At 33.5% G+C, this 11,680-nt stretch overlaps 1 protein-coding gene across 1 annotated transcript in view; it reads left to right on the forward strand.

Moving 5' to 3' along the window:
* Window positions 1-9,134, forward strand: part of LOC106460622 (dynamin-1-like) — a 51,134-nt gene extending 42,000 nt beyond the window's left edge. Inside the window, exons 15-18 of the mRNA XM_022387385.1 lie at window positions 545-638; window positions 4,533-4,664; window positions 5,809-5,865; window positions 9,011-9,134. Coding sequence (XP_022243093.1) covers window positions 545-638; window positions 4,533-4,664; window positions 5,809-5,865; window positions 9,011-9,115 — 388 coding nt within the window. The 3' untranslated portion in view covers window positions 9,116-9,134. The remainder of the gene's footprint in view (window positions 1-544; window positions 639-4,532; window positions 4,665-5,808; window positions 5,866-9,010) is intronic.
* Window positions 9,135-11,680: the final 2,546 nt, after the last annotated feature.

Here is an 11,680-nt window from a genome sequence, read left to right on the forward strand (position 1 = left end):
TAGATGGGTGATCAACAGTGACTTTACTCTAGGGAAGATAATCTTCATATAATATAGGGAAAGCAATCCCATAATATTTATAGTTTATAACCAATTTATTTGCTCATTCCATAATTATTTCCAAGGCTGCAAATAAAATTGTTTCAAATACTGCTAACCGGGATTAATAATGCTTGGATTTTGATGACGTATAGAGTGAGTTATTTTTCTTTTAAATTTTATTCTAAATTCAATCTAGGATAGAAGCAATAACGAACTATCTGGCAGTAGTAATAATAATAATATGGCATCTTGTAGACTTTTAATTGTAAAAATTGTACAGACTTCAGTGTAAATTAGTTTTAATAATTATTTCTAATTTAATATTGTTTTAAAGGTAACAAAATACTGTTATGTAGGTTTGGAAATAACAAAAATCTCTGGTCCTGGCTTTGTGTTTTAATGATACGGCAATTTTCTTTTTTAATTTTGAAAATTTCTTTTAAATTACTAATGCCTTCACAATTCCTAATGCTTATGGTCTACCTTTAATTGATGTATACAGAACTCGGTCGAAACCAAATACGAAGAGTGCTAAAAGTGAACAGAAAGTAGACAACAAAGTTGATATAACAAATAGAGCAGATAAAGAGAGTTTGGTAAGTTTTCGTAAAAGTATTAGTGTTCGATGTGAACCAATGAAGTTAAATGGTTTGTTATGTTCGAAATTTAAAAACGTTCCTGGTCAAATATCTTAAGTTTCCCGATTAATTAGCGTTATAACAATTGCAATTATAGCCTCCGAAGTTTATAGCACACCAACTATAGTAAGCCAATAATAGATATTTTCTTTTTTGGCGCGTTGCGTTGGTTATATTTATAGGCGTGTGGAGAGTGTCTCGATAATTCAGATTACGTAACAATACTGACGCTTACATACAAACATATTGTTGATTCTTACACTCGAGAATCTTCTTCAACTTTAGAGAATAGGCGGGAGTTTCGCAATACATATTTAACACTATAAGCTAAACAAACGTTGATATTAAAATAAATATATAATAATAAATCCGTCACACTGTGCATTAAAAATCAATATGATTTCTATATGGTATCATTGTAATAGCCTGCAATCATATCAGCAACTAACTTTGTTGACATTATAACTGCAACGATTTACTATGATATGCTATGAACAAAAGAAGCAACTAATGGATGTTACTCAACCATTCATGAATCTTCTAGATAACACAGTTTCAATAATTCCTAAATTACGTCTGTGCAATAAATATATATATCATTATAGGCACAATAAAACCTTACCCAAACTTATGTAATGACAAAATATAACATCAAATTATTATAAATAATGTTCGATGTGAACCAATGAAGTTAAATGTATCAATGAAGTTACTATGTATCAGTTCATGTTAAACATTCGGTATTAGGATGGTCCGTCGTCGTCTTCCAGCAGATTTTCCTGAAACAACGTTCCCTGTAGTCCGATGACGTTTCAGGATTCTGGATACAGTACACTGGAAGTACACTACTTTTCTGGCAATTTCCGTTTGCTTCGTACCATTTATGGACAGTTTATTAACAATTTGATGCTCTATAACTTCTGGCACGTGACGAGGCATGACTCTACACCAATTACAGAGAAACTGTCTGAACAAAGCGTTGATCTGTTTCGAAAAAGATTATGCCAAAAGCACACCGTTGTATACAAAACAGATGTGTATGTATGTTTGACTAAAATGCATAAAACAACTTATACAGACCAGAATAACTCGTACATGTTTGTCCTATCATACGCTACCTTCTCTGTTAGTACTCAGGATTTACTCAATAACTAATCTATATCGTGAGTGTAAGCAGTTTTTTTCTTGTTTTTTGTTTGTTTTTTTGCATTCACTTGCGTCTTAGTTATCAAGATAAAATTATTTGAGGTATCGAGAAACAGGATATTGTTTTTGTATTCTTAGTGTAAATGCTACCAAGATATTAGCTTATTTGACAGGCACCAGTTTTTTATTACGAATGCTATAGTTATCATGGTAAATGCATTCTGTGTATCGGGGCCTATTATTTATATTTTACTATGAGCGTAAAATTACCAGGGCATAAGTTTGTAACATGTACCTGATTTTGTATCATGAAATGTTTCAGTTATTAAGGTATAAGTTAATTATTAGTTCATGAGTCTAACATTTACCAGGATATAAGTATGTTAGTGTATTAGATGCCAGTTTTCCTTATCATTAATGTGCCAGCTACCAGGTTTGTCTTCGAAACTAGCATATTAAGAAATGCAAGCTGTTTAGACAAGAATAAAGTGACGACTGTCACTATTTATAAAAACAGTACGGCAGGATATAAACACATATCTTTTATATGTTTTTAAGATTTTGAATGTTAAAACTCGTGCTTGATAAAATTGTTAATTTTAGTTGTCTTTGTTTTCTACAATAACAGTTTAAAATGTGACATATTTTAAGTCATTAAAAGCACATTACTAAAATTATTGTTATTCAGTTTTTATTAATAAGTATTAACATGGCCAAAGCCACTTTTTATTTCGTCATAATCTATCTTGTTTCACGCTAGTGATTTTTCTTGTTTTAGTACATTTCAGGCCGAATGTGGCCTAGTATTTAGCATGACAGGTTGTGAATCGAAGGGTCGAGGGTTCGAGACGTGTTGCCACTAAACATGCTCTGTACTTTCAGTCATAAGTGCGTTATAAAAGTGACAGTCAGTACCACTATCCTGTTTGAACCTATATCCTAGGGTTCTCCTGGTCGTTTTAGCCGACATACAAGTATACTTTATATTATCGACTACTCCTTATCTACTACTATATCTCGATAAATGCCTAATATTTTAAAATATTAACTGAAACATTTATGTAACAAATGAAGTTACATAGAATTAATTTTCAGTTACAAGAAAAAAAAATAGTATTCCGAGCTGTAACTAAACCACATGGGATCAGTGGAGCCAAGTTACATGGGTGTGTGTGGTGGGGGGGGGGGGTCTTAACCGGTGATGTTAACTATTGTGTGGCTTCCAAGAGGGCATAAGTCGACCACAAAGATAGGTAGTTGCGCCCGTGAACAGATTTCATAACATGTAACGTTTTGAAACATATTGTAGGTATATATAAGCATTTTGAAGATTATCAGTGTAGACTACTGTAATCATTAAATTGATCATAGTTTAAGACGCAGTGGTGTTATTAACTGATCGTTTAGCTTTGTTTTATTGCTAAATTAACATGTTTTTTCTTTTTCTTAGCGTTCCTTAATCTTTTGCTGAATCAACAGGTTCGAAACTAGTTATCATCACAAACTAACATTTTCTGGTCTGTACATTTATACCTTCTTACTACACAATTAATCTAATAAATATTCTAATTCATTGAGCTTTTGAACTTAATAACTCTTACTGTAATTTTTATGATGAAATAATCAATACAAAAAAAAATACTTAATTTAAAATGTCTTCCCTCTAGCATTCATCAATTTCTGAATATTTTAATAAAGTTTACACTCCCAAGGTTCCAAACTTTAACGTTCTTAAATGTCTTATCACCCTGGTGTTATCCTTCACTAGTTCTCATCACATCAAACTAAAAGGAAAATTCAAGCGCATTTTACAGTCAGCTGATCCACAAGTTAGCCTAAAAGTGATTTTCCTTTTCAAAGATAAAAGACCTCCTTCAGAAAGGTCGCTTGTAGGGTACCAATACATGTGTCTAAAGCATGTAGACATGGCAACATTGGATCAACGACAGGCAACTCTAGCTACCATAATTAAGGAGCATGCGCAAAACAGCATTTTTAACGACTTAGAAATTCACAGTTATCTACATAAAGACTGTAGCGAAAACCCAAACATCGAACACTAAAATAATAGACTCGGCAAAAGACGAAAGGGTGCTAAGGAACAAGGTAGTCCTGCTATTTCGAAACTGAAACTAAACCTAAACAACCAACTAACAAAACCAATACATCTTACCTTATGATCAACTTAACATGTCTGAGGCGGCCAAAGAATGATAACCGACACCGATAACCTTCAAATGCGGGTTTGGAGGTTATATTTCAATGTTACACTAACGAGAAAGGGTTATTGTTATAGTAGAGTCAGTAAACTAACACCACACTATGTTGGGAAATACAACATCAACTAAAACTATTGAAATTACAGAATCAAAGTTATATTTCCATCATTCAGAGGCACGTTCTACTATTAGCTTTATATTCGGTCGCTACCTTTTCTTTAAGTTAATGGTATTATCTAATATGAGATAGTTAAATAAAACTAAAGATGTCTTACCTACAAGGCTATTTCAAATATGACTTTATCTTATTATCTAAATTAACTCAATATAATTTTTTCAGCGGTTAATGTGTAAATGTTTTGCATTATTTTACGAATTTCAAGACTGGTTTGAAATTTTTTTGCTTCTTTTCGCAAAGTTTACGCTCGTTGTTACCTTTAAACAAAGAAAAAAAGAGAGTTTTAAAATACTTCCGAATTATTTTCAGTTACTCAACGATCCAAACATACAGAGCCAAGTGGACCAGTTAGTAGCTATGATTGAATCTTACATGAAAGTAGTAGCCAAGACGATCCAAGACTTAGTTCCGAAATACATCATGTTGTTCCTTGTAAAAAATGTACGTATTTTATTTTATCTTAACGCTATTTGTTAAAGAAAGGTTTTACTCTTGGATTACTGTGGCTTGGTTTTACCAGTGTACTTTAGGAAACTTCAGTCAGCACATAAAATAAATAGAAATGTGTCGAATTACCGTTATATAGAGATAATGTGAGCTATAATTTTTTTTTAACAAGTTAAATAGCTCTGTTTTTACTGATAGTGAAGTGTCGACTCTGAACTAATATGCTCGTAACATCGTATCATCACTTTATATATTCGTGGCTTCTATTCAGAAATTAATGTGTTCAATTTTACAAGCGCAAAACTGCGCACTTGGATATCTGCACTGAGCTCAACCGAAGGCTCAAACTCCGAATTATAGCGTTATAAGTCTTCAAGCTAGCGCTGAGTCACTGTGTAGGTGGTTAATCTGTTCATCATTTCTAGCCAGTCGATATGTCGTTGATGCTACTTTAAGATACCATATATCATAAGCCGTTCTGTTCTATCATTTCATAAAAAATATTAAGAACGTGGGAAATACTTGAAAGATTCTTATGGGAAAACTTTGAAATATAATAATTATAAATATTTTTTTTTATCAAGTAAAGTATAATATACCCAGCAAAGAACCATGTTGAGACTGGATAATCAAATTGTCTGTCGCACGACTAGGTGAATATTCTATACAGTTAGTAAATCCTCTACGTCCTTTAAGTAAACCTTAAGATATTCATGTTCACGGCGTATCCAGATGAAGACCTTATAACAAGTTGTAAATCCATCACATTGCTACAATGAATTGATAAAAACAATATAGCCATGATACCGATAAGTAAAATTTTTATAATATATATAACAAATACACCCGCTAGGTACCTATTTGACAAAAATGGTACATACGTCATATCGGTAGATAAAAAGATGATAAAAAGCATATCCTGTACGCCGTTAGGTAAAACATTATTAAAAACTGTAAATCTATTACATTACCGGGTAAAAACATAATGAAAATGGTATACAAATCATAACGCTAATTGAAAGATTAACGAAAGTAATACAATCAACCTCATTATTTTATGTATTACAGGGAAAATTTTGCAATGTTTATTAATTATTTGTTGATACCAGATTGATATATATGCCTAATTCCCTTACAGACTATGACATATGCAACAAAGGAACTTACAGGAGAGCTTGTAGCTGATTGTGCTATTGTAAGTATTAAGAAATATATCCATATATAATTAAATGTAATTTTGATGGGGATTTTTTTTCGCTTTCCTAAATATATGTATATAAATATATATATACATCCATATTGTTATCAAGCTATGAAACATTAAGCTAAGATTATTCTATGATAAATGATAGTACCCAGTTTGCTCAGTTTTATATTACTTTATTTCTATCTTGGTTCTAAAGAGACTTTTACTTAATACTAACGAGTTAGTCCCCGATACCTCAGGGGCTTTTGTGCATACGCAAATAAGCGTATTTGGAGAGGAGGGAAGCAAACGACCACCCAATATCTAAAAAAACCTAGAATAGCTATTTTTTTCTGTTTTTTTTTTTGCAATCTTTTCCCTGTTTCAGGTCATTTGGTGTTGTTGTTTTTACGGATACGCTTATTTGACTACTTACCCAAGTATGTTTGAGTGAAGCATATCCTTCTAGTGTTATTGAAAGAGAGTAGAGTAGAGAGCTTTTGGAATTAAAGATTTAATTTAACATTTTCTCTTGAGTGAAAGTAACTTAACCTATCATCATTCACATGCGTTGAGAGCGTCACATGTGATGGTCATGTGACGCTCTCTTTTAATCTTATACATTGAACCAAAACAACCAGTTTCTATTTCCACGTTCATAAGCATCAGCTGCATATGAAATGAATATAGCTGGTATCACATATGATACTCAGGTACTTTAGCATCATGTTCTATGAATCACATGCGATGCACAGAACAGAGATAGGGTTAATAAACATTTGACTTTCGTGTAAGTCACTTAAATTATTTGTTTGGAAGAAAAGGTTCACATTTTTCTGGACCCCCTCCCCCTACGCGCACTCTGTAGTATTGGATACTCCGCTGATGCACACATTGGTTTGTGGTGAGCTTCAAATCCACGCCGAAAGACTTGATCCCGCGAAACTACTTATGTGAAATAAATATATATATATATATATATAAATGGCGAGGTCATGGTTGATGATACTCAACACTAAGCATATCCGTAATGGCAGACGTGAATTACTTCATCCAGAAAATGCTTAGTAGCAGTAGTAACTTCACTCGCAAATTCAATACCTTGAAGATTAAATAAGGATTGAATGGGCACTATGCAATGCACTTCGCCCAACACGGTCAACACAAAGGAGGAAGATTAGAAACTTGGACAGAAAATAATGTCACCTTCATTCCAGTCAAATTATCTGTAAAAAACAAGAGGAATGACCTTCACAGTTTGCTCTCTAGCTGATTTTCTTGACTTTCCGAAGACTAATTTCGTGATTTAACCATTAGGATTTAGCGCCTAAAATATACGAATCGCACGTTTAGAAAAGTCCTTTGGTTACTTGTAACAACGTTCTGTTCCATCAGATACATGACAGTAATTTCTACGAATCAAACCCTAATCACAGCATGTGACATGAGAAGCTTACTTTCTATAAGTCCTCTACGACACAGCTTGAATTAGCCATCAGTTAGAGCCTGTTACTGCCTAATCACTTTCCTTAAAACGTTTCACATTTTTTCACAACTCTAACTATATTAGTTAGTGTCTTGGTTAATATACACGAAAACCCGAAGACTTTTAATAACTTATGTTAATTTCGCTGTCTTGTACGAAGAAATTTTGTACCAACTATTGTTGCTCCGTTTTTATTTTTAAAATAACCAAACGAAAAGCTTTAACCAGCTATCTATAATAATAATAGGGCGTGTCTGTCTGTGTGTGACCGCCATAGCTCCAAGAGGAAAGAACCTAGAAACCTGAAATTTTGCACTCATACTAAGTAGACCCTGAAGGTGTGCACCTTGGTTTTATTTCATCTTATCCACATGCGTTCACGCATGTGCGTGCGCATCTTTTTAATGAAGCAAGCTAACGTAAAACCACAAAGAAAAAAAGTGGTTCCTTATATTACAAATAGATATAACAGACATACAGATACGCTCCGTTATCATAGACGTATAGCCCGTCAGAAATGACGAGGCAAGTACTACCACCCCATAGTGTACCCTGTTGTATATCAGTTAGATTAACAACTTCCAATATATATAGAAAAGCCAGTGCGTTTTGGTAACAATGTGTTCCAACAATGGTTTTTATGTCATGTTGCTTAGCAACAAAAGTATAACCTAATATTATTGTTAGTCTAGGTACTGAGAGTATAAAATGAAATCTATGAACAACAAAACTGGAATTATATTTGTTGATTCTTAATTTAGAGTCCCCGTTGATTAAAAAGTTTTGTTTTTTATTTAACATGTTGGTGATATAACAGAACATACCTTAATTTAGAAACGATTTAAGTTTAAAATTGGATCGATATTTTTACTTACATGATAAATTTTATGTACTTGGCTCTAGGTTAGGTTATCTCACACCGTGTCTTTACTTTAGGCTTATTTATTAAATCCTTTAAATCATACCAATATTCACTACGTTTACAAGGTTTCACGGCCCCTTTGCACCTCCATCACTAAAATCGTAATGGGCAAATCGTTATGTATGCCAAAATTGAAACAGAAAGGATACGATACATTCGCATAAACCAAAAGAAATTCAGAGTTGAAGACTCTGTCCACCTGCATGATGCTAAAATAGTGTCAGATACACGCATTGACATAGTCATCTGGAATATATCAACCTAATAACCCGAAAGATGCCAGGTACATTCGCTAATAGATTTAATAAATGTGGTTCACTTTCTGGGTATAAAAAACTCCGGAGCTATTGTGAAAGCTCTGCAAGATCTAAGGTTGAATAAATCACGTGACACTTAGATGTGCACTCTAGAACAGGGTTTCTCAAATTTATTTATCCTCCCATAGCTATATTATGTTATATTTATAACATCAGTTAACTAAAGCAATGCAACTCCTAAATCTTTATTGGAATTTATGAACGTTTTTCTGTTTAATGTAAAAATAGAAATTAATTAATATGATCGTGATTTCTATCAAGACCAGCTATGAGCCCCTTAGGGGTCGTGACCCACAATTTGGGAGACGCTATATTCTAGAGTATGTAAACAAAAACTACTTTTTAACGTTTTGTATCTCAATTCTTAAGATGAATTTTTATTTCCATAGATTTTTGTTGATTTTCTTTGTTGTTTTTCATTTTAAACAGAAAACTTTGATGTCAATTCGTGATGAAGACGTTAAAAGACGAGAAGAGCTTAGCATAGCGATTGATACTATTAAAACGGCACTGGAAATTATTGGTAAAGTTTGATAGGACTGCCTTTATTTATGTTTAAAAAACAAAATACAAAGGCTGAATAATATCTTTTTTTTAGGGGGGAGTCATTCACTAAATGTGATAACTAAGTTGTAAGCAGTATAGTTTAGCGTCCTGATTATATATATACATCTAATTTCTAGTTGTTGTATTTACGTAAAAAGTTTATTAAAAAGTTCAAAAACGTTTTATTCCTAGTAAGAAATCATAAAAGTAGCAATTAAAAGTCAGATCAAGTCACCATTGACCAAATAAATAAAGAATGAAAATACACAACCTTTATAAGAGCACTTGAATCGCAATCTGAGAGTTGTGATTTCGAATCTCGTCACCGATCAGACTCCTACCTTTCGTTGGTAAAGGGTAGCCGAAGAGTTGGCGGTATGTGGTGTTGACTAGCTGCCTGCCCTCTAATCTATCACTTCTAAATTATGGACGGCTAGCGCAGATAGCCCTTGAGCAGCTTTGTGCGTTATTCCAAAAACAAACAAACAAACATTGTAGTTGAGAGTCATTTCGAGCTCTTGATGCCTCTTTAATTGTATCAGTTAAGATTGATTGTTATAATAAATCATTGGTTCTTGTTATTGTAATTAGAAAATAATGAAGAATCGGTTAACATATTATCTTAACAGAAAAATCGTCATGTAACGTGGTGTAGTGATAAATATGAAATACTTCACAATTCTGCTTCTCTTCGTTCCTTTGTGTATTAACGTATGTTGTCTTTCCTGTGAAACTAGTTATATTAAACATGGTCATAAACGTTATTGTATTCGCTACAGGGAGAAATATTGACGATAACAACAACTCTGCCTGTCATCGCTTGTGGCCGAAACTAGTCTATATACTTATTCATGAGCGGTTGCAGACAGCGGTTATGGTGTCAGGCTGTAGATCGAAAGGTCCAGGAGTCGAGACACAAACTATATAACATTCTCCGCACTTTTACCCAAGGACGCGACGTAAAAGTGACAGCCATTTCCACTATTCAGTTAAAAAGGTCAAACAAAGCGGCGGATACTGTTGGCTGGCTGCCATCCCTATGATCAGTAGTTCGAAATTAGGGATAACTATGCCTTAAACTTAGAAGTCTCTGACCTGTTTGTTTAGCCTACACGCACAAGAAGTGCTGTACATAACTTTTTTCCATACCATAACTTCGCGTTTTGTTTTGTAGTTTAATGCGTTGTCCGTAAAATTTTAATTGATAAATTAATGGACTAAAATCTGTATGAAAATGAGTCTACATATTTCTATATTTCGGCATTTATTTAGAAAACAATAACTTAACATCTGCAGAAAACCAATTATTTTGAACACTTTGTGCTTTATTTATTTCATATATTGTTTTAAAAATTATTAAACTGTTTTATTTAAATTTGCCCCCAGTGGCACAACGGTATGTCTGCGGACTTACAACTTTAGAGTTTCGATACTCGTGGTGGGCAGAGCACAGATAGCCCATTGTGTAGCTTTGTGCATAACTTCAATCAAACTTATTTAAATTTATTGGTTCCATGTGTGTGCTGTTAATTAGTGCTAATATAATTGAAAAGCTTAATTCCGACTTGTAATGACTTAAATAAAATAGTTAAAATTTACAGTTCACCAACGTAACCTAATTTATACCGAAATATTTGTTATTTAAGTAACTGATATAAATAGTGTCGCGATCACTGCTATATCTATCGTATCCTAGCCAGCCTAGTGAATCCTGGTATTAGGGGAAGACCTTTTTTTACTTTCACTCGTAAATTCTTATAAATGCTAATCGGTAGTCTTGTCGGCGGTGGATTTTTTTGGCTGGTGGTTCTTCATTTGGTTAAAAATTATAAATTAGGAGCAGTTTTTGTTTGTTTGTTTTGAATTTCGCGCAAAGCTACACGAGGGCTATCTGCGCTAGCCGTCCCTAATTTAGCAGTGTAAGACTAGAGGGAAGGCAGCTAGTCATCACCACCCACCGCCGATTCTTGGGCTACTCTTTTACCAACGAATAGTGAGATTGACAGCAACATTATAACGCCCCCACGGCTGAAAGGGCGAGCATATTTGGTGGGACGGAGATTCGAACCCGCGACCCTCAGATTGCGAGTCGAGTGCCCTAACCACCTGGCCATGCCTGGCAAATTAGGAGCAGAGAATTTATCAGGGTTAAATATTATTTCAAACCTCTACATTTATTTAGATTATCACTTTAGTAATACATGCTTCTTAAAAATGCAAAGAAAAAGTAGAATTCTGCACCTAATTCAGACATTTTTTTCTCAATATTTATATTGTAAGTTTTGTTTTAGAGCAACGCTATACAATGAACTATTTGCCCTCTTCTCGTCGCAGCGAATCGAGCCACGAATTTTGCCGTTGAGAATCCACAAATCGCTGACCTGTCTGGAACTAATTAACAAAAAAAAAAAGAATAACGACCACATAAAAAAAGCAATCTTCAAAATCTAAGAAAAATCTAGACCTGAAAATAAAAAAAAAATCGCAAATAACACTTTCATCAAAATAAAATATAATAATTACCCGAACAGAGAAGGAAATCCTTTATACCGC

Source organism: Limulus polyphemus, unplaced genomic scaffold (assembly GCF_000517525.1).
Source record: "Limulus polyphemus unplaced genomic scaffold, Limulus_polyphemus-2.1.2 Scaffold805, whole genome shotgun sequence".
Lineage (NCBI taxonomy): Eukaryota > Metazoa > Arthropoda > Merostomata > Xiphosura > Limulidae > Limulus > Limulus polyphemus.